We start from the raw sequence: 21,648 nt of genomic DNA, 5'->3' as shown, positions 1-21,648 counted from the left end.
GCCGATTTTACCGATTTGTTCAGACACCCCTGCAAAAAAAAAAAAAACAGCTAATACCGGCCTAGGCTGGTTGGCTGGTCTTAGCTGGTTTAAGCTGGTCTCCCAGCCTGGCCAGGCTGGTTTTAGCTGGTGGTCTCGCAGCCTGGCCAAAACCCCTCTAAAACCAGCCTGCTGACCAGCTATGGCCAGCGAAAACTAGCCTGGTTGACCAGGTTGACCAGTTGCAGTGATCTTTTAGAAGTAGACAACTTTTAATATTTTATTCGTTATTCTTTTTCTTTTACTTCTGACAAATGGGACAGACTAGTTTGTTTTCCCACCCAGCACTAGATGTCATTTGGACGTCGTTTTTTTTGGGCGGGGGGCCTTTTAGCCTTCTTTTAGCCTAAAAATCGAAGTTGAAAATTAATTGTTGTTTGGGCCATCGGATTTAGTCCAAATTTTGCCTAAATATAGACGTTGAAAATTGGCCTTTGTTTGCTCCGTCTGATTTGGTCCAAATTTATCCCAAAAATCAACGTTTAAAATTGGGTTTTGTTTGGTCAATCCAACTCACATGGCAATAATATAAATCTGTTTATTTTTTATAGCGTTTCAACAGCTGTGAGACTTATCACCAATCAGACTGTAAGGTGTGCAATGGTTAAAAAAACAAGTAGTAAATGACCTTTTTACAACATCAACACACCAGTAGGTGGCGACAGGAGACTGTTTTCTCAGCCGATTTTACCGATTTGTTCAGACACCCCTGCAAAAAAAAAAAACAGCTAATACCGGCCTAGGCTGGTTGGCTGGTCTTAGCTGGTTTAAGCTGGTCTCCCAGCCTGGCCAGGCTGGTTTTAGCTGGTGGTCTCGCAGCCTGGCCAAAACCCCTCTAAAACCAGCCTGCTGACCAGCTATGGCCAGCGAAAACTAGCCTGGTTGACCTGGTTGACCAGTTGCAGTGATCTTTTAGAAGTAGACAACTTTTAATATTTTATTCCTTATTCGTTTTCTTTTACTTCTGACAAATGGGACAGACTAGTTTGTTTTCCCACCCAGCACTAGATGTCATTTGGACGTCGTTTTTTTTTGGGGGGGGGGGGGGGGGGGGGGGCTTTTAGCCTTCTTTAAGCCTAAAAATCGAAGTTGAAAATTAATTGTTGTTTGGGCCATCGGATTTAGTGCAAATTTTTGTCTAAACATAGACGTTGAAAATTGGCCTTTGTTTGCTCCGTCTGATTTGGTCCAAATTTAACCCAAAAATCAACGTTTAAAATTGGGTTTTGTTTGGTCCATCCAATTCACATGGCAATAATATAAATCTGTTTATTTTTTATAGCGTTTCAACAGCTGTGAGACTTATCACCAATCAGACTGTAAGGTGTACAATGGTTAAAAAAAACAAGTAGTAAATGACCTTTTTACAACATCAACACACCAGTAGGTGGCGACAGGAGACTGTTTTCTCAGCCGATTTTACCGATTTGTTCAGACACCCCTGCAAAAAAAACAGCTAATACCGGCCTAGGCTGGTTGGCTGATCTTAGCTGGTTTAAGCTGGTCTCCCAGCCTGGCCAGGCTGGTTTTAGCTGGTGGTCTCGCAGCCTGGCCAAAACCCCTCTAAAACCAGCCTGCTGACCAGCTATGGCCAGCGAAAACTAGCCTGGTTGACCAGCTAAGTCCAGCCAACCAGCCTAGGCTGGTTTTAGCTGTGTTTTTCATCAGGGACGCTGATTGATTCATTTAGGAATGAAACTTTATGAGTGAGTCATTGAATAATTATTTAAACGGTTCATTAATGTTATTGTGTTAGATTAAATCACTGAATCATTCCTTCAATCGAATTGTTCAAAGATAATGAATCATTTAGAAACGAAATATCACTATAATTGTTGTAATGATTCTCTGTGGCTTTGTTTGCAACTATCACCTTTTTCTTTTCTTAAGAGTGGCGCAGCCATTTGTAAATTATATGGGTCTGACTTCTGGTGTCATCTGCATCCAGCTATTTTTAGCTGTACAAAACAGTTCGTTTTGCTGTTTAATATTGCAAATTGGTGTGTCTTATCATTTTCATGTATAATCTTAATTATGAGCACACTGGTTTGTAGTCCCAACTGTTTTACCATATACTGCATGTTGTTATTCTTGAACCAGAAGTCTCACCATAGGCTTACTTCCGCATTTAGGGTTTTCGACAGAAAACAGATAAAGCAACTGGCTATATTGTGTTTAAAATGTAAGTTGCTTTACATTAACTTGTTTTTTATGGAGCTGTTGGATAAAAGCAATAGAGTGTTTTCATTCATCGGCCATATTGGCAGCACTGAATGTAAACATGCCACTGAACCAAACATAACTCGCATATTTTGCTAATGATTGCTGCTGAAAATGGTCAATTTTGTCATGATTTGAGATTTAGCAGCTTCCACATGTTGTTTCTGTGGTTTTCACAGCATAAATAAGCAGAACAACATTATCAGTAGTACATTAACCGTCCGTGCAATCCATGCTATTGCTTACATCCAAGAAGTTATTTGTGATATTTTAGGAATTTGAATTCTTAAATTTTGCATTAACAGTCTTAAAAAACATAAACTATTCTTGAGGCCTAATACACTCTTGCTTTTTTTCATTTCTTGTATTATTTATGTATTTTCTGGAATTATTTTTTGATTGCTCTCTGGGTGTCTCTGATTTGACCGTACAAGTGCATGAAACCACACAAACAAAACGTATGGAACTTAAATACTATATATAGGCTACTATAGACATGTGAATTGCAAGTCTTTTTCCCACTGGAACAAATGGTTCTTAAAATAGGCTTTTTCATAGCATTTTTTTTAGGTACGCAGGAATTAATTGTCCCAACCAGACAGAGAAGAATGATTCAGAGGTTTGAATATAATGGCCTGACATGTTTGGTGAGTCTAAAGTAGCAGTTATATTTGTAGCAATAGCCAAAAATACATTGTATTGGTCAATATAATTTCTTTTTCATTTATGCCACAAATCATTACGTAAAGATCATGTTCTATAAAGATATTTTGTAAATAGCTGACTTAAAGTTACTTTTATTTAACCATAAAGTTTTTTTTGACCGGAAATGGCACAGGCTTCTCCCAAAAGATAAGATGATGTACAAAAGGCATCATTGTGGAAAAAAAATATTTCTCAGCTTTTATTTACATTTGAACAAAAAGTGGCATATCTAAAATGATTCATACCCTTTGCAAACTGTCACAGTCTATGGGGAAATCCAAAGTTCTATACCATTCCAAATAGTCCAAGCTGTTAGAGCATCCTAATTACCCTGATTCATTGGGAACAGCTGTTTTAATCAACTCAACAGGTGAAAAACAGAAGCTCTCTGCTGTTGGTTTGTGGACAGTCATGTCTAAGACAAAGGAGCTCACTGGACCTGCAGCTGCACATTATGGCTGCTCACAAGTCAGGAAAGGGCTATAGGACCATATCTAAATGTTTTGAAGTTCCAGTGGCTACAGTGCAAAGTATTATTAGAAAATACAAGACATTCCGCACTCTGTGAAAAATTTCAGAATTTCAGGCCATATCTGGAGTTTGTCTGCATTGGATATGAGCTTCTTTGACTGTTTACAGTGCACAGTCATCCAGTCAAACAGCTCCTAAGATGTTTTTCCTTAGCTATATTTTTGAGCATAGTTTAGTCATATGCACGTCAGAGCAAACAAACAAGCTCACCGCTGTGTGCGATCTGAGCAAAGTTAGTCAGAGGCATGAGGAGTAAAGTTTCTCATTTAATATTCCCGCAGCCAACTGAGCTCCATGCCGCCGAGTGACCGCCGCTCCCTCAGGCATCAATAATACAAGAGGAAGTTATTGTTCCGCTGCAGGCGACAGCAACACAGAATTAAAAGGCTTGTGGGGAGGCTGTGCTGGGCCTTTCACTCAATCTACTCGGGTTTCAGCTGCTGTAGACAGGCCTCAGACAAGAGCGAGATGATTTTGAACATCAGTGAAGGGCCTGATTGTGTGCTGACGGTGGCTAAGGGACACTTTTGTTTTATGACAGCTGTAGGCGACCTGCTGGCTGCCACATGAGTAAAACAATACCCACCAGGACAAGGGTAGCGTTTTATGTCAGTGTTGGCACAGGTGAAAATTACCTCTTGAGATGTCAGATTGAAGAATAAAATAGGACTCAAAGTGATTAAATTCTGATTAAGTGTTTTATGTAAGATTTTGAGGGAAAACAATGCTGACTTTTTTTTGTTTAACTGAAATATAATACAAAAATAGATGAAAAAGGAAAAGGAAAAAGGAAAGGAAAAGGAGTTTTCCCCAAAAGCGTCTTTCAGACGCAGTACGAGTAAAGTATCGAAAGGGAGCTTAAAAGTTAGAAATGTTGCTTTGGCAAGAAATGAATTAAGTTTAAGCTAAAGTACTAAAATGACTTAAACTGAAATAAAAATTACAAAAATGCAACAAATGTACACAAATTAAGTAAAAAAAAAAGGTTAATCAAAATTAAAATAAAATAAGAAACTAATTCAGAACTAATAAATAAGTAATAAATTAAAACTAATAAAGAATGAATAAAGTAAAGTAAAATAACTAATAATTTTCAAAATTAAAGCTTCAAAATTCAAAGCAATAAAACATACTACAATACTATATAAATAATACTGAAATAACACTGGTCAGTTAGTGCCGTTAAATAAAAATATTAAATGAATAAATATTCTAATTAACTAAAGTAAATATAAAAATTACAAAGAAGCAGATAACAAACCAATTAAAAGTTAAAATAAAATGAAAACTAATAATTAAAAAAATAAAAGCTAATACAAAACATTAATAAAAGCACATAACAAGTGTACAAAAACCTGTACTAAAATCAAAATAACGATTAAAATTAAAGAATTAATAAATTAAAATAAGAACTAATAATTTAAAAATTAAAGCATCAAAATTCAAAGTTAAAAATTCAAAACAATAATACGTACTACAATACTAAATAAATAATACTGAAATAATACTGGTCAGTTAGTGCCGTTAAATAAAAATAATAAATAAATAAATATTAATTAAAACGCATAACAAATGTACAAAAACCTGTACTAAAATTAAAATAAGGTAATTAAAATAAAGTAATTAATAACTAAAAAATTGCTAATAAATTATTAATAAATTAAAACGAATAAAGAATTAGTAAATTAAAATAAGAACTAATAATTTAAAAATTAAAGCTAATTCAAAATAATAATATGTACTACAATACTATAGAAATAATACTAAACACTGGTCAGTAAGTACTGTTAAATAAAAATATAAAATGAATAAATATTAAGTAAAAAAACCTGAAATTAGAAATGTTGCCTTGGCCACTATGTGAATTAAAATATATTTAAATTGATATAATTTTACAAATTTAAATAAATACAAAGCTAAGTAGAAATATTTTTTAAAAACTAATAAAATATTGAAAGCAGATAACAAAACAAATAAAAGCACATAACAAATAACTGTTTTAAAATAAAATAAAAATATATTAAAATTCTATTAAAATAAACTAATTAAGAATTAATAAATTAAAACTAATAAAGAACTAATAAACTAAAATAAGAACTAATAATTTAAAAATTAAAGCTAATTCAAAACAGTAATAAGTACAACAATACTGTATAAATAATACTAAAAAACACTGGTCAGTAAAAAATATTAAATTAATAAATCTTAAATAAAAATATAAATGAAACTAGAAATGTTGCCTTGGCAACTATGTGAATTAACATAAGTTTAAGTTTAAACACGTTTATAAATTAAATGAATAAAAAATTTAATAATAATAAAGTTACTTTATAAAAAAACTAATAAAAACTATTAAAAGTTAAAATAAAATAAAATATTTTACATATATTAAAATATATTACAAAACATTAAATACTGTAATATTATATATTCAATAAATACTAAAATAACACTGGTGGTGTTATTATAAAGCGGAAAAATATTTGATTAAAAAAGTTCTAACATTACTACCACTGAAACCTGAAAAGCATTTAAAGTTAAATAGAAACACTAAACAACAAACATAAATGACAAAAGCACATAACAATGACTAAAATTTAACCTAAAAAAACTAATATAAAAATGAAAGCTTGTTCAAAATGTTATTATATATTTTCATGCATAGTAAATAAATAAAACATTATCACCACAAATATTGGATTTTATAAATTTTTTTGGAACTTTCCATCAGAAGACTTTGAAAGAACCGTAATTCAGTTGACTATTTATTATGCAGCACATGTACATTATCTATTGCATATCTACAGTGGCCTGTTTTAGCCTCAGTCGAAAGTAGTGACCTACCTGTGCAACTCCTTTAATCTTAATTACTATGAAATTGCCTTGTGATACAAGAGTATACCCTCTTAAAGTTCCTTGGACATTTCTCTTTTCTCATATTACATCCCTGAGCCTCTGGCCTCTCACTCCAGCACACAGTCAGCTGGCACATGACGGGACGATGTCGCTGAAACATGAAGCTGTGGCTTTCGAGGATCCAGTTGAATCTCAAAGTCTGGGAGGGGGAGCGGATCAAAAAGTGACAAATGCTGAGAGAGGAGGATGTAGAGAGTAGGACGGAGAAATAATTGGCTCACACTTGGCTCAGTCCTATTCACACGGATACAACTGCTTGTAAGTACTAAAAATTCTTTAGTTTCAAGTAGTGTGTTAATGTCTGGATTTTGTTTTATTTTTTAAGACGATGCATATAGGCAAGTTTTTTTTACAGATGTTGTTTTTTTAATGAATGCATGAAATATTCTAATTTAGTTGCTATTGCTATTTTTAATGTATTTCAGTAACTCAAAAAACCCTATTGTTTAGTTTAGAAAGCACCAAACTTTTCTTTGTGAAAGTTTAGCCAAGTGACAGTGGATAGTCATTAAGATTTCATGTGCACACCACAGTGTGACACTTTACGCTCTGAATGTCTCCGTCAGCTCCTAAAGGAGGACAAATGCAGTCTTACAAAGACAACAAAATGACTTTGACCATTCTACCTTGAGGCAATGGAACTAAGGATGGCCAAGTTGGGAATTGTAGTGATTTTGCTTATTCTGGAACAAGTGTCAGCCACTGCTGGAGGTAAGACAATACTGGCTGTTCCTGTTGTTTGTTTGTGCAACGACTCAATTTGTTTCACACTCTAACTTCTACCAATGTTTCTGATGTTAGCAAGCAAAAAGGAGGACCAGAAGGAGGCGATTTTAAAAGAACTTGTTGAGATATGGAGGAAAGGTGGAGGATGGAATCCAAACAGAGTACAACCACCAGACGAAAGACAGAAAGATCAACCAATTCATTCCATAGTGAGAAGCATCGTGGGAGGCCTCAAATCTCTAGGTGTCCTGCCAAAGAAAAACAAGAGTTTCCCATCTTTAAGCAAAGCCTTTGATCGAAACCGTCTCTCAGGATTCCTGTATAACATCTCCATGTATCTGCAAGAGATGAGTGCTGAGTTAGATGATCATGAGCAACCTTTTGGTGAAGAGCAGTTTTGGGAGAACCTGCTTTACTCTCTTCTTCAGACCGGAAGGGAAACGTCGCTCGGATTATGGGATGGGAAAAGCCCTCCGCGACCCACTTTCAGGCTTCAGGATTTGTTTCTGTCTCTTCGGGGGAGCCCACATTGGAATGGACTTCTGGGCTTGGTGCAGAGCATTTTAACCCTCAGTGAACGGCAGCCCCAAAAGCCCATCTTGACTTTCATTTCCCAGAACTGGAAGACCATCAGTGCTTTGCTCGAAACTGTTCTTCAAGCTCTAGTCAGCGGGACGTACGGCCAGGCCGCCGCAGGTCTTCAGGGTTTCATCTGCGTCCTGAAAGGACGAAATGATTGTGCCGTCAACCTGAGCTGGCTTGAGCAGCTCATCAGCTTCATGGAGACCAGGAACTGGAAACCCGTTGTCAGTCTGCACCCTGTGAGTGTGGAAAGCAATCAGAGAGAGGCAGCAGTCTCTACGGGACGTTTTAAACCATTTCTCGTGCCACCTGAGGTGCTTCATGAGGAGCAGCTCTTGTTGAACCAGTCAGGCACTGATTCGGAAAGTTTGGCTTCTATGCAGGCTCTGCTTCTTCAGGCTTTGTCAAGGTCAAGCGCAGGAGAAAGGGCAGTACAGTTCGCGGAGCGCAATCCTGGCCTCCTGCAGGGCTTGGATAACCTCAGACATGGGTTTCTGCACAATGTCGGACGCAGCGTGTATGGTAATCTGAGAAGAAAAGTGTCGCATATGACCAAGGCACTGCTGGATGATGTCAGCAGTGTGGTGGGGGAACCGCAGTATAGTCACCATGGACGATGTTCTGTAGGCAAGTATAGTACTGCTACTTTAACAGACTCTGACCTCCATCATGCATATTATGGGAAAAAATTACTTAATTGCAATTAAAATAATACATAATTTTTTTCTTCATTTTATAGTTCTAGTATCTATCTATCTATCTATCTATCTATCTATCTATCTATCTATCTATCTATCTATCTATCTATCTATCTATCTATCTATCTATCTATCTATCTATTTATCTATCTATCTATCATTTTTAATCCTTTTTATATTGTTCTAATTATCGTTCTATCGTTCTGTCATTCTATCTATCTATCTATCTATCTATCTATCTATCTATCTATCTATCTATCTATCTATCTATCTATCTATCTATCTATCTATCTATCTATCTATCTATCTATCTATCTATCTATCTATCTATCTATCGTTTGTTTTACTGTTCTATCTATCTATCGCTCTATCGTTTGTTTTACTGTTCTATCTATCTATCTATCTATCTATCTATCTATCTATCTATCTATCTATCTATCTATCTATCTATCTATCTATCTATCTATCTATCTATCTATCTATCTATCTATCTATCTATCTATCTATCTATTTATCTATCTATCATTTTTAATCCTTTTTATATTGTTCTAATTATCGTTCTATCATTCTGTCATTCTATCTATCTATCTATCTATCTATCTATCTATCTATCTATCTATCTATCTATCTATCTATCTATCTATCTATCTATCTATCTATCTATCTATCTATCTATCTATCTATCTATCTATCGCTCTATCGTTTGTTTTACTGTTCTATCTATCTATCGCTCTATCGTTTGTTTTACTGTTCTATCTATCTATCTATCTATCTATCTATCTATCTATCTATCTATCTATCTATCTATCTATCTATCTATCTATCTATCTATCTATCTATCTATCTATCTATATATCGTTCTATCTATCATTCTATTGAATTTATCGTTCTATCGCTTTACTGTTCTATCTATCCTTCTATCTATCTATCTATCTATCTATCTATCTATCTATCTATCTATCTATCTATCTATCTATCTATCTATCTATCTATCTATCTATCTATCTATCTATCTATCTATCTATCTATCTATCTATCTATCTATCTATCTATCTATCTATCGTTTTATTGTTCTATCGTTCTATCTATCATTCTATCTTTCTGTAGTTCTATCATTCTATCTATTGTTCTATCTATCCTTCTATCTATCATTCTATCTGTTGTTCTATCTATACTTCTATCTATTGTTCTATCATTGTATTTATTGTTCTATTGCTCTATCATTTACTTTTCTATCTATTGTTCTATCGTTCTATCTATCTGTTATTCTGTTGTTCCATTTATGTATCGTTCTATCGTTCTATCGTTCTATCATTCTATCTATCTTTCTATCTTTCTGTAGTTCTATCATTCTATCTATTGTTCTATCTATACTTCTATCTATTGTTCTATCATTGTATTTATTGTTCTATTGCTCTATCATTTACTGTTCTATCTATTGTTCTATCGTTCTATCTATCTGTTATTCTGTTGTTCCATTTATGTATCGTTCTATCGTTCTATCGTTCTATCATTCTATCTATCTTTCTGTCTATCGTTCTATCTCATTCTATTGTATTTATCGTTCTATCGCTCTATCATTTACTGTTCTATCTATTGTTCTATCATTCTATCGATCTGTCATTCTGTTGTTGTATCTATCTATCTATCTATCTATCTATCTATCTATCTATCTATCTATCTATCTATCTATCTATCTATCTATCTATCTATCTATCTATCTATCTATCTATCTATCGTTCTATCTATCTATCTATCGTTCTATCTATCGTTCTATCATTCTATCTGTCTGTCTGTCTGTCTGTCTGTCTGTCTGTCTGTCTGTCTGTCTATCTGTCTGTCTGTTATTCAGTTATTTTGTTATTTGTTATTCAGTTATTATAAGTCTGCTATCTGTTATTTTGGTGTTCTATCCATCTATCCATCCATCTTGTTCTGTCTGTAAGGCACATAAGCCTTCAAAATGTAAAACCTCAGAGACTTTAATAAATCAACATTTAAACCTCTTGACAAACTTTGCTTATCCATAGTTAAAAATGTACAGCCGCCTTTTAATTCCCTTTTAATTTTTCCATTCACATTTGAATCCTGTTCTGCAAATTGTTTTCTACTTCAGTTCAAATGAAAACAATTACTTTTGATTTTAAAAGGCATCTACTTGCGCAAACCCTGACTGAAATCACAATGCCATTGCTAGTCATTAACCAGATCTTTGTTACTCTAAATCCTATAGCCTGGATAATCTCCTGTTTCTTTTATGTGTTGGTAACCATATACCACTGGTATTATGTGCACAGCTATGCTGTTACATCAAGGCCAATTGTATAATACAGGACCCGGCTCTCCACTTTCCTCAATTAATCAACAGTGCTTTGCTATCATCTGTGATTTGTATATAACTATTCACCCAGAACTTTTCCATTCACTCTTGTTTCTTTGTAAAGGTGACCTCAGGCAGTTAATATTGTGGTAAGTGTCATGAGAATTAGCAAGACTTTAAATTATTAAACTATAAGTGTATATTAAAGATTATCGTAAATTAACACATTTGTTGTCCTCTGTGTACAGGGGAATTAAACATAACTTGACATGGAACGCTCAAGCGATGGGTTTCAGGTCAGATGGTTTACCCAGCAGGCCCTCTTTAATGACCTGCCCCTCTACAGAGGAGGAAACAAGGACTTTCTCATCTAGAAGAGCTAAACTTTACCAATCCCAGCCAAAAGTCCATGAGCAGAGTGATTCAGACCCCTCACCCTCAGCAGATATTCTAGAAGCTGCCTGTAATGCCTCTATCCCTGGTCTCACTGGTGTCTCGAATTTTACTGTATTCCTCTACTGTAATCTTTTTGATGGAGAGGGTGGCTCACCGGACCCTGAAGTCAACCAGTTTGGGGTAGACTTACACGCAACTTGCTCTGATGCTGCTTGGTACCTCTCAGCAGCTGAGGAAGATTTTCTTTGGGTTCACGTTTGCAGCGAATTCTTCGCCCACGAGTTTAACAGAACAGTGTGTGCCAACTCTACATTCTGGCTGCAACATGCACATCAGGTACACTGGGTTACTTTTAGTTTGTTTCTATGAATGATATTACAGTTTTTCTCAGTCGCTTTGGTACATTTCTCGGATTATCCTTGACATTTGTAAAACATTAAGTGCATTTCTCAAAACAATACAAATAGCAAAAGTGTACTCTGGAGGGATTCTCTGATGTAAACTATGGCTAAAGTTTGGATGACAATTATTGTAAATTGTAGGTTACACCTTGGTGTATGTAGGAGTTTCATTGCAAGACACTGGACAAGATTCACATTTACACTTTTACTGTTTGTACTGTAATTGGTTGACAGACCATGTCATTGCTGTACAGAAAGGAAAAGACAGCACTGCATAGTAGAGAAAAAAACAAAACAAAAAAAAAAATAGTAGAAATGTGAACTCAGGACAGTCTCCTTAGGAAAAACTGTACATGCAGTGCTGTAGGAATTACAGTGCAGTCTTCCTACACCTCCTGACATTCCTGTCTGTTGGGCCACAAACTCTTCTCCACAACAAATATCTTCTCTTGTGATGCAGCATGGAAAGAATCTCATGGACAGATTCAGAAAAAAAGTCTAATGGAAATGTATAGAAATATGCTTGACATATTATGACAACTTGTTCAAATTTTGCATGTAAAGACTTATGCTATGAACTAATGCCTAAATGTTGTGGGGGGTAAGACTATTTAACAGAGACCCATTATAATACATTTTGATCAACATGACATAAGCATTTGATAATGTAGGAAACAGCAGAGAATTGTACATAATCATTTGCATGGATGTACCAAAGCATTTGCAACTCCTTTTTTGATGTGCACAAGTGACACAATGATGTGAAGATTGAACAGGTAGTTTTGAGAATTTCAATTCTGATCTGAGAAATGTACCAAAGCGACTGAGAAAAACTGTAAAGGTATGGTTCACCCCAAAATGAAAATTCTGTCATAAATTACTCAATCTTTTGTCATTCCAAACCTGTAAGACGTTCGTTCATCTTTGTGACACAAATTAAGATATTTTTGATGAAATCCGAGAACTTTCTGACCCTGCATAGACTGCAACGCAACTGACACCTTCAAGGACATTGTTAGTCCATACATAGTCCATGTGACAACAGTGGTTCAACCGTAATTTTATGAAGCTATGAGAATACTGTGCAAGGTGTGCAGAGAAAACAAGTCTTTATTCTACAATTCCTTCTCTTCCATCAACTAATTTTTTCAGAAGCAGAACATTTACATTTTTTTTCTAATGTGTGATGCATGCACAGCCTTCCATATTTACCATATGTGACCCTGGATCACAAAACCAGTCATAAGGTTAAATTTGACAAAACTGAGATTTATACATCATATGAAAGCTCAATAAATAAGCTTTCTATTGATGTATGGTTTGTTAAGATAGGACAATATTTGACTGAGATACATCTATTTGAAATCAGAAATCTGAGGATGCAAAAAAATCAAAAAGACTGAGAAAATCACCTTTAAAGTTGTCCAAATTAGGTTCTTAACAATGCATATTACAAATCAAAAATTACATTTTGATATGTTTACAGTAGGAATTTTACAAAAAATCTTCATGGAACATTAACTTTACTTAATTTCTTAATGATTTTTGGCATAAAAGAAAAATCAAAAATTTTGACCCATGCAATGTATTTTTGGCTATTGCTACAAATATACCCCAGCGACTTAAGACTGGTTTTGTGGTCCAGGGTCACATATGTGATCCGCTCTATGTATGCGTTACCCTGTTGAAAAAAACAGCATATGCCGGTTAGGAATGTTTTGAAGCATGGCAGCTGGTTTAAGCTGGTTTAAGTGGGTCCGTAGTTGGTCATGGGCTGGTTTAAACTGGTGCATCTTAGGACCAGCACATGACCAGCTTAAACCAGCACATAACCAGCTCAGGACCAGCCTAAACCAGCTCATGACCAACTAAGGACCATCTTAAACCAGCTGCCCTGCTTCAAAACATACCTAACCAGCATATGCTGTTTTTTTTTTTTTTTCAACATTTTACATGTGAATTAAAGCTAAATTAAAACTGTTACTTATATAGTGTATTTCCTCACTAGACTAGGATTAACCGCTCAATGATTTGTTAATAAACTCCTTTATGAACTTTTTGGGACTTCTAAGTTTTAGACTTTTAATCTAGGGACAGAAACCTACCAGGTTTCATTAAAAATATCCTAGTCAAAAGTCTTGTGGTTTGGGTTGAGGAGGATGAGTAAACTATGACAGAATTGTAATTTTTTGAGTAAACTATCCACCTTACGCGGCTATTTGTAAATTGTATGTGTCTGGCTTTCGGTCTCATCCACATCCAACTATTTTTAACTGTCCAAAACAGCTTGATATTGCAAATTGGTGTGTCTTACCATATTTTAATGTATTATTTTAATTATGAACACACTTGTTTGTAGTTTGTAGTGTTTATTGCATGCTGTTATTCTTCTAGTTGTTCTATTAGTAATCGCCTTGCTGTTACATTTTCTCAGGCAGAAAGGGAATACCAGTACCTCAACCAGTCAAGTATTGATGACCTCTGTCTTCAACTCTCCAACGATGTTTCTGTGGGATCTCCTCCAGACGCCACTGAGGATTGCTTAACACTGCTAAGCAGCAAAACTCTAACCGCCCAGGATTTTAGAAGGTGTTTTCTTCCCAATAACACAGCTCTTATTGCCTCTTTGTGTGGAAATGGGTCATCTCAAATACCTCAAGATGGGAGCTGGGCGGCAGAGTACTGCTCCAAAGTCGTCCCTAATCACTCTTATAATGCCCTCAAAGACAACTGTGATTACTTGAACTGGAAGGAAGAACATTTTATGAACACCAACATCCTTGAGATTTGCAGCAGCAAAGCTGGTTTAAAAGATTACATTTGCAAAAACGCCACACTGTATCTTACTTTGGTTCAAAAGCAACCTTCACTTTTATACTATTGTTTGAATTCTGAAGACAAGCAGGGCACCAAGTGTGTCCTCCAGAAGCTGTTTGACATGCTGCCAGCACCATATGACTTCGACACCTCTCAACTTTGTGTGAACCCATTGCCCATTCTACAAGACACCATTCATAAGCTCACTCTGTGTGAGGGAGCAGTGGATGAACGCACAGGTTGGTTAGCTACAGTGAGCTATGTGCTTCGAGTGTTGGACTTTGTGGTGGGGCTCTCAGCGGGTTTGGATGAAGGGGAACGAGAGGTGCGTCAAAGCCTGGGTCAGGCCATACTTCTGTCCAGCCTTCAGGACAACGCTTCCTTCTGGGCTACTCTACGACCTGATGCATCAATAAGTGTACTTCACACTGTTGGCGTCTTCTTGAAAAGAGAGCAGAACTACACCCTAAAAGAAGATCTTTTAAGCTGTTTCAGTGTATGTCATGCATTTAAAAGTTACATAGTTTTTCATGCTATTATTTTATTGTTATATTACCATGCATTGAGTTAAATGCATTCAGTTTCAAAGGCTTTTCTCCCCAGCAGCCTGTCCTGTGGGATCTCATTCAGAGGGAGGGCAACTCTTCTGCTTTAAGATTTTTAATGCAGGTATAACTCATTCTCTCTTATGATAAATTATCTAGACAGTTAAACCCAGGGGTTTTCAAGCTTTTTGAAGCCAAGGGGTCCTAAATGGATCCCTTTGCAAGGGATACTATTTTTAAAATACACTCTTAAAAATAAAGGCTCTTTATTGGCATCTGTGGTTCCATAAAGAACCTTTAACTTCCATGGAAACTTTACATTACACAAAACGTTATTTGTAGTGGATAGGGGGTTTTGTGGTAAGTCATAGAGACTTGGAGGAATGGTATACTCACACCGTCTACAACGTCATCAAGGCTTGCCCCAATTGGCCTGATGGATTTTCTGGATTATTTTGGATTTTTTGAAAAGCTTACTTTTGTTAACTAGTCCTAGGTTTTTCACCCGATTTGAACCAAACTAGTGCAGTAATATTCTCTGGAGAGTGAATATCAAGATTTTTCCCCAACAAAAAAATTGAACTTCACTTAAATGGCTATGACTTTTGAATGGAATGATATCTTTGAAAAACTCACAACGCATATTAAAAGCATATTAAAATCCGAGGTCACGTGGCAAGTTGTGGACCTTGGCTATATGGTGGCGCTGTAAGAGGCTATAAAATGGCCAAAACTACACACCCATTTGTCCTATTGACATAAGTGTTGGCAAGTCTGCGCTTTTCCCGCAGAATTGGGCTACTTTCATACTGTTGCTGCGAGTTGGTTTTAATGTCAGCGCATTGGAGCTACCCCAATATTGTAATATTTAGCCCCTGGAATGATAATTTTACCAAAGGCACCCCACCACAAAATGTGTTTTTTACCCCCTGGAACTTTTGGGCTGCTTTTGAGTAACAATTGGGCGGGTTTTGTTAAAGTTAGGGTTAGGGTTAGGGTTAGGCAACCCTGATCGACATGAAAATCGGTATGCACGGTCTTGGTCCAAAGTGCCATACATGGATATGAGGATATTTGTGTACCTTAAAAAACATGCCAAATTTGAGCAGCTATTAGAGAAGCTCAGTGGAGGTTGGTCGGAGCAAAACTTGGTGGGCTTGTTTGACTCACGGCCCTAAAGGTATCTAAGAAATTTGAAAGAAATCGGTCATTGGGGACGATATCGCATTTTTGTATATTGCACGGTTATTCACACATACGCACAATATTCATATTATACCATGGACCTCCTCTTTCCGAACGACTTTACCACTAGAACCACTCCTGTCAATCAAACCCTTTGTTAAATGATTGAGAAAATGTAAAAAACCTACTTTTGCGAACTAGTCCTAGGTTTTTCGTTTAATGTTGAAAATTACCCTTTGGGAAGCCATAACGGAGTCATTTAGAATAGGGGCCTGTCCAAATATACCCAAAAGCCTATAAAGCCTGAAGGAAAACTCAAAACTTTACAAAACCTGCTCAGCACATGCGACAGGTGATTCTAAACAAGCACGCAAAGTTTTAGGGAGATCCGACCACAGTTGCCGCTAATGGTTAAACCCAATGGTTACAGGCTTGCTAAATAATATGTAATATCTTTTTCATATGTGCTTTAATGCCTTAAAGTGCTTGAACCCCGGCAATTACTTCTTGCAGCTATATTTATTGTTATGATTATATAATTTTTGTAGTCATTATCTTAATTTTCTGCATACCCTCTAGCACCGTTTTGCAAAACCGAGTTTGAAAACCCTTGAGTTAAATCCATTACTGTATCCGTTTCCATTACTGTAGTTTCCTAAAGTTATTAAGCACAAAGTTGATGAGTTAAGCCCTTTCACCCACAGGCATTCCTCGCAAAACTGCACTATTTTGTCAGCACATATTTGTCAATGTCTAATTCTGACATTTTTACACTCCAAGGAGTACCTACAGATGCCTAGAGAGAGTATTCGAAGTGTGGTTATGTCGGCGGAAAAAGATGCTGTGAAAAGATTCCTTTCCCATGTTCATCAGAGTTGGGATCAACTTCATGTGGAAACTATACAGGTAAATAAAAAAATGCTTGTATGTTGAATATACTTAGAAGTACATATACGTGTATAACTGGTGTCATTCGCAGGTCTCTCCAAAGGAACAAGAGGCCATGGAAACCATGACAGCTGCTTTCATTCACAAGTTTCCTCGCGTAACACCTGAGCTTTTCATCGACCTCTCCCAGTTTATACCGTACATGTCTGTCTCAGACATTATGACCTTCCCTGCTTCTCTCATGGTCAATGAAAGTGTGTAAGTGGATCATATCGAAACTATATTTCATGATTTAGCCCAGTGTCCTCCTAATTTAATTATGTTCACTTCACTTCAGACTAATGGCCATTAGTGATCACAGCTCTGAGATGAAGTCTCCACAAAAACAAGCCTTTGTAAAACGCCTGTTGCAGTCCAGCATAGCTGGAGATGTGCCTTTGTGGCCTCCATACTTCATCAGCTCCATTCTGCCTCTACTTCCACATCTCCCAGTCAGTCACTTTCAGCAGCTCACATCTCAACAAGTGAGTATGTCTCCATCAAAAGATCATGCTTTTTACTTTTCACATTCTGAAAGTAAAATCTGAATGTTTGACCTGCAGCTCACGCCCTTAATGGAGATGTTGGGGAACAGCAGTCTGGATGCCACAAGGGGGCGCCATGTACTTCGTACTGTCTTCGGAAAGGGGAAGAACCTGACAAGTGACAACATAATGAGGTACAAATTCAATTTAAATACCATTTGACACTTTGCAATTTATGAACAAATAGAAGACACCATGTTTCTCGCAACAGGTTAGGAGTTCTCATATGTTACCTGAACTCTGATGACTTACAACAGTTATTGTCTTCATCGAATCTCTCACCCGTCCTGTGGCAGCAGCTGGCACAATGTGTGTCAGAGGGACACGTCAGTGCAAGTGGCAGAGTGAGTCTTGATTTTCTGGATATCATTGTGTGCGTTGTGGAATAATATTTGAAGTGTTTCTTCTTTTATCCAAAGCTGTCGCATTGGCTTGGGACGGCCCTTAAATCTTTAAATGCCAGTATCTTATCAGCTTCTGCAATGGCCTCGTTACAAGGTATGCTGCCACAAATGGGAGCTTCATTTTTGGAGCCGCTGTCCTTAAATGAGTTGTTGGAACTGGTAACTCTGGCGGGTATGCCAACTTTTCCACCTGCACAGGTAAGTGCAGTAGAATTTAAGTCTTTTTAAATTCCAATTCAGCTTTTGCATTTAAATAGGATGCACAATTGAAATTTGAATTTGAATGTAAATATGTAGAATTAAACAAATTTTTTTTAACTTTTCAAGACAAACATTGAGCATTGGCTTAATAAAGGCTGGAATGTTATAAGCCTTAAAGGATTAGTTCACTTTCATAACAATAACGCACAGATAATGTACTCACCCCCTTGTCATCCAAGATGTTCATGTCTTTCTTTCCTCAGTCGTAAAGAAATTATGTTTTTTAGAGGAAAACATTTCAGGATTTCTCTCTTTATAATGGATATGGATGGCGCCCCGAAGTTTGAACTTCCGAAATGCAGTTCAAATGCACATTAGTTATTCGTTTTACCCCATTCACCTGCAGTGTCTCACCTTAAAGAATGAAATAAACATAAATGAACATCAGAATGTATTTTAATTCAACCACGAAAAGATGTCAATACACACAATTTTTCAAGTTTAAGTCCACCAAAGTTGATTTAATCTCTTGTCTGAATTGTTTGTCGGACAAAATGGCGGATTTAGTGTTTTGATTGTTCAGATTGCCTGTAAATCAAGCTGTTTGCGAAGGTCAATTGGGGTTGGAGCTAAACTTTGCAAGACAGTGGCCCTTCAGGAGCAGGATTGATGGATAGACAGACAGACAGATGAAAGATTGATTGCTTAATTGATTCTTAAATATAAAACTTACAAAAAGGGTGTTTCGTAGCAATGCCGTTAAAGTACTATTTTGGGTTCCCCAAAGAACCTTTCATGAAAAAGTTAATGTGTAGAACTATTAATAATCTAAAGGACCCTTTTCTGCTATGAACACTCAAACATAAAGGTTTTATTGATATCTGTGGTTCCCTAAAGAACCTGTAACATCCACTGATCTTTTTCATTGATTTTTAAAGATCTTAGATTTGAAATTTTAATTTCTACTTCAAACTAAAAAACAACAACATTCTTTTGATGAAGACTAATGAGACTGAAAGGTTCTTTAGGGAGCCAAAAATGGTATCATAGTGAAAACCCCCTTTTAGAACCTTTATTTTTAAAAGTATGAAGAACATTTGTGAGCCAGGACCACAAAACCAGTCATAAGGGTTGATTTTTTGAATTTGACATTTATATATCATCTGAAAATGTGTGGTTTGTTAGGATAGGACGATATTTGGCCGAGATACAACTAAAAATAAAGATGTTTTAAAAGGTTCTTAACAGCAAAGCCATAGAAAAACCATTTTTGGTTTCACAGTCACAGTCATTTTTGGTTCCATCCAGTCAAAGGTTCTTTAAATAACCATCTCTTTCTTACTTTTTTATAATCTGAAGAACCTTCTTTCACCACAAAGAACCTTTTGCAGAACAGAAAGGTTCTTCAGATGTTAAAGGTTCTTTATGGAACCATTTGGCATCATGAAGCACCTTTATTTTTTGTGTATTTGAAAATCTGGAATCTGAGGGTGCAAAAAAATTAAAAAGTTGAGAAAATTGCCTAAAGTTGTCCAAATGAAGTCCTTAGCAATGCATATTACTAATCATAAATTAAGTTTAGCTATATTGAAATGTGCAAAAATCTTCATGGAACATGATCTTTACTTAATGTCCTAATGATTTTTGTCATAAACGTAAAATCGTTGGCTGTTGCTACAAATAAACCCATGCTACTTATGACTGCTTCTGCGGTCTCACATTTGTGGAATGGAATGATAGTTGGAATAGTTCCATGGATGTTAAAAGTTCTTATTGGAACCAAAGATGCCAATGAAGAAACATTATTTTTAGGAGTGTAGAGAGATAGATATATTGATAGATAGATTCCTCTAACTGTCATTCCACTTTAACTTTCTATGGGGTGTGGACAATTCAATTCAAATTCCTGCTTTTGAATTTGACGCCAAATTATTAATTTTCTGCTTATCTATTTCTTCTAATGCAGGCATTCCAGATACTGAACAAAATAGCACAAGAAACAAATGTAAGCTATGTACTAGTCTAGTTATGATGCTTACCTTGAGTGAGTCTTGTGTTTACAATCCTGCTCTCAATCCTGTTTAGTTCAGTGCCAACACGCTCTGCAGACTGAAGCCATTGTTTCCAGGTCTGGGGCCTTCTTTCTTAAGAAAGCTAGTTGTTCCTGAGTCCACACCTGATTGTCTGTGTTGGAGTTTAATGCTGGCTGACCTGCAACCTGCTCATCGAGCGATGGTCCATTTTGCACTCCAACAGGTTTGAACTTCTAGTTTCCACATTTGTACTAATGTATTAGATTTAGTTCGGTCTGTTAGTGTGTAACACATGCTGTTTGTTTGAAGGCTCTGGAACGGACATTTGCAAATATAAAACAGCAGTTGCAATGTCTTCTACCATTCGTCTCCTTGAAGAAATTAATGTCAGATTTAGATGGAGAGACGATCCTTCGTGACTTATCTGTGTATAAGCATCTGCCATGGTCTCACCAACAGGTACAAGTCAAATTTCATACTTTTGGTTTTGGGAAAGTTGCCTTTTGCAAAAACAGACTTCAGCTAACACTGTCCAGGAACAGTACGCCTTTCTAATGTGAAATGCGTCTTTTCACTCAGACGCATTTTAAAGAAACTATAGAAGCTCTAGTAAATTACATTCAGTGCCCTGTACTGCTCTTGCCAGACAAAGCAGATCTCAAGTTCTTTGGTGGATAATTTGTCATGCTTCAAAGGAGCCTTTCAGTAAATTAATAATCTGAGCCCCTCAACTGCCATCAAGCAAATTGATCTTAATGTGGTACAATATCCTCCACCAGGGAAAATGAATTAATAATCACCCACATTAAAGAGACCTTGTCTCAGCCAAAAGTGTATCAGATACAACCTCGAGGGCGATCCAGTTTCTCAGACTCACTTGTTGTATTTGACACAACAGGCTCAAATGCTGTTCAAAATGATTCAGCGGACCGTAAACATCACAGGAGAGTCAATACTGTAAGTGATATCTAGCATTACTGTACTTTATGATTGTCGCCCGCTCGGCTAGCCTCTTTGGAAATTCATGCCGGGCTTAGTTGCATCTCTAGCACAAATATTGTGTGTTATTATTATATATGTGTTGGTTAAAATGTAATAATATTCATACAAAAATGTTTCTTTCCACTAAAGTGATTTAGGTCGAATTGCTGGTGGCGTGAGCTGTGAATGGCTGAAGCTTTGGGTAAATGAGTCAGGCTTTTCTGAATTGTTGCAGTTCATCACTAAGTTGCCTGGAGGACTTAGACCTGGTTTGGTAAGAATATGAGAAATCTTATTAATATACACAATGCCTTAAAAGCCTATATATCTGTCCAAAGGCAAAATGCAGAGATTATAATATTTTGATTAAGTGACATGATTTAACATAGCTCATGGCACTTGTTTCTCACCAAGAGTATGACATACTTTTTAACTTTTTAATGTTTTCTAAAGAAGTCTCATCTGCTCACCAAGCT

At 36.2% G+C, this 21,648-nt stretch overlaps 1 protein-coding gene across 1 annotated transcript in view; it reads left to right on the top strand.

Annotated features, from left to right (window-relative positions):
- The first annotated feature begins 7,058 nt into the window (after positions 1-7,058).
- LOC141331672 (stereocilin-like) overlaps positions 7,059-21,648 on the top strand; it is a 22,224-nt gene continuing 7,634 nt past the window's right edge. Inside the window, exons 1-17 of the mRNA XM_073836710.1 lie at positions 7,059-7,122; positions 7,213-8,346; positions 10,862-10,886; positions 10,986-11,469; positions 13,969-14,847; positions 14,958-15,020; positions 16,862-16,987; positions 17,061-17,227; positions 17,307-17,493; positions 17,572-17,687; positions 17,765-17,897; positions 17,973-18,155; positions 20,125-20,163; positions 20,244-20,414; positions 20,501-20,650; positions 21,090-21,148; positions 21,323-21,446. Coding sequence (XP_073692811.1) covers positions 7,059-7,122; positions 7,213-8,346; positions 10,862-10,886; positions 10,986-11,469; positions 13,969-14,847; positions 14,958-15,020; positions 16,862-16,987; positions 17,061-17,227; positions 17,307-17,493; positions 17,572-17,687; positions 17,765-17,897; positions 17,973-18,155; positions 20,125-20,163; positions 20,244-20,414; positions 20,501-20,650; positions 21,090-21,148; positions 21,323-21,446 — 4,104 coding nt within the window. The remainder of the gene's footprint in view (positions 7,123-7,212; positions 8,347-10,861; positions 10,887-10,985; positions 11,470-13,968; positions 14,848-14,957; positions 15,021-16,861; positions 16,988-17,060; positions 17,228-17,306; positions 17,494-17,571; positions 17,688-17,764; positions 17,898-17,972; positions 18,156-20,124; positions 20,164-20,243; positions 20,415-20,500; positions 20,651-21,089; positions 21,149-21,322; positions 21,447-21,648) is intronic.

Source organism: Garra rufa, chromosome 3, assembly GCF_049309525.1.
Source record: "Garra rufa chromosome 3, GarRuf1.0, whole genome shotgun sequence".
Classification (NCBI taxonomy): Eukaryota; Metazoa; Chordata; class Actinopteri; order Cypriniformes; family Cyprinidae; genus Garra; species Garra rufa.
This window is presented reverse-complemented; position numbering and strand designations above follow the sequence as displayed.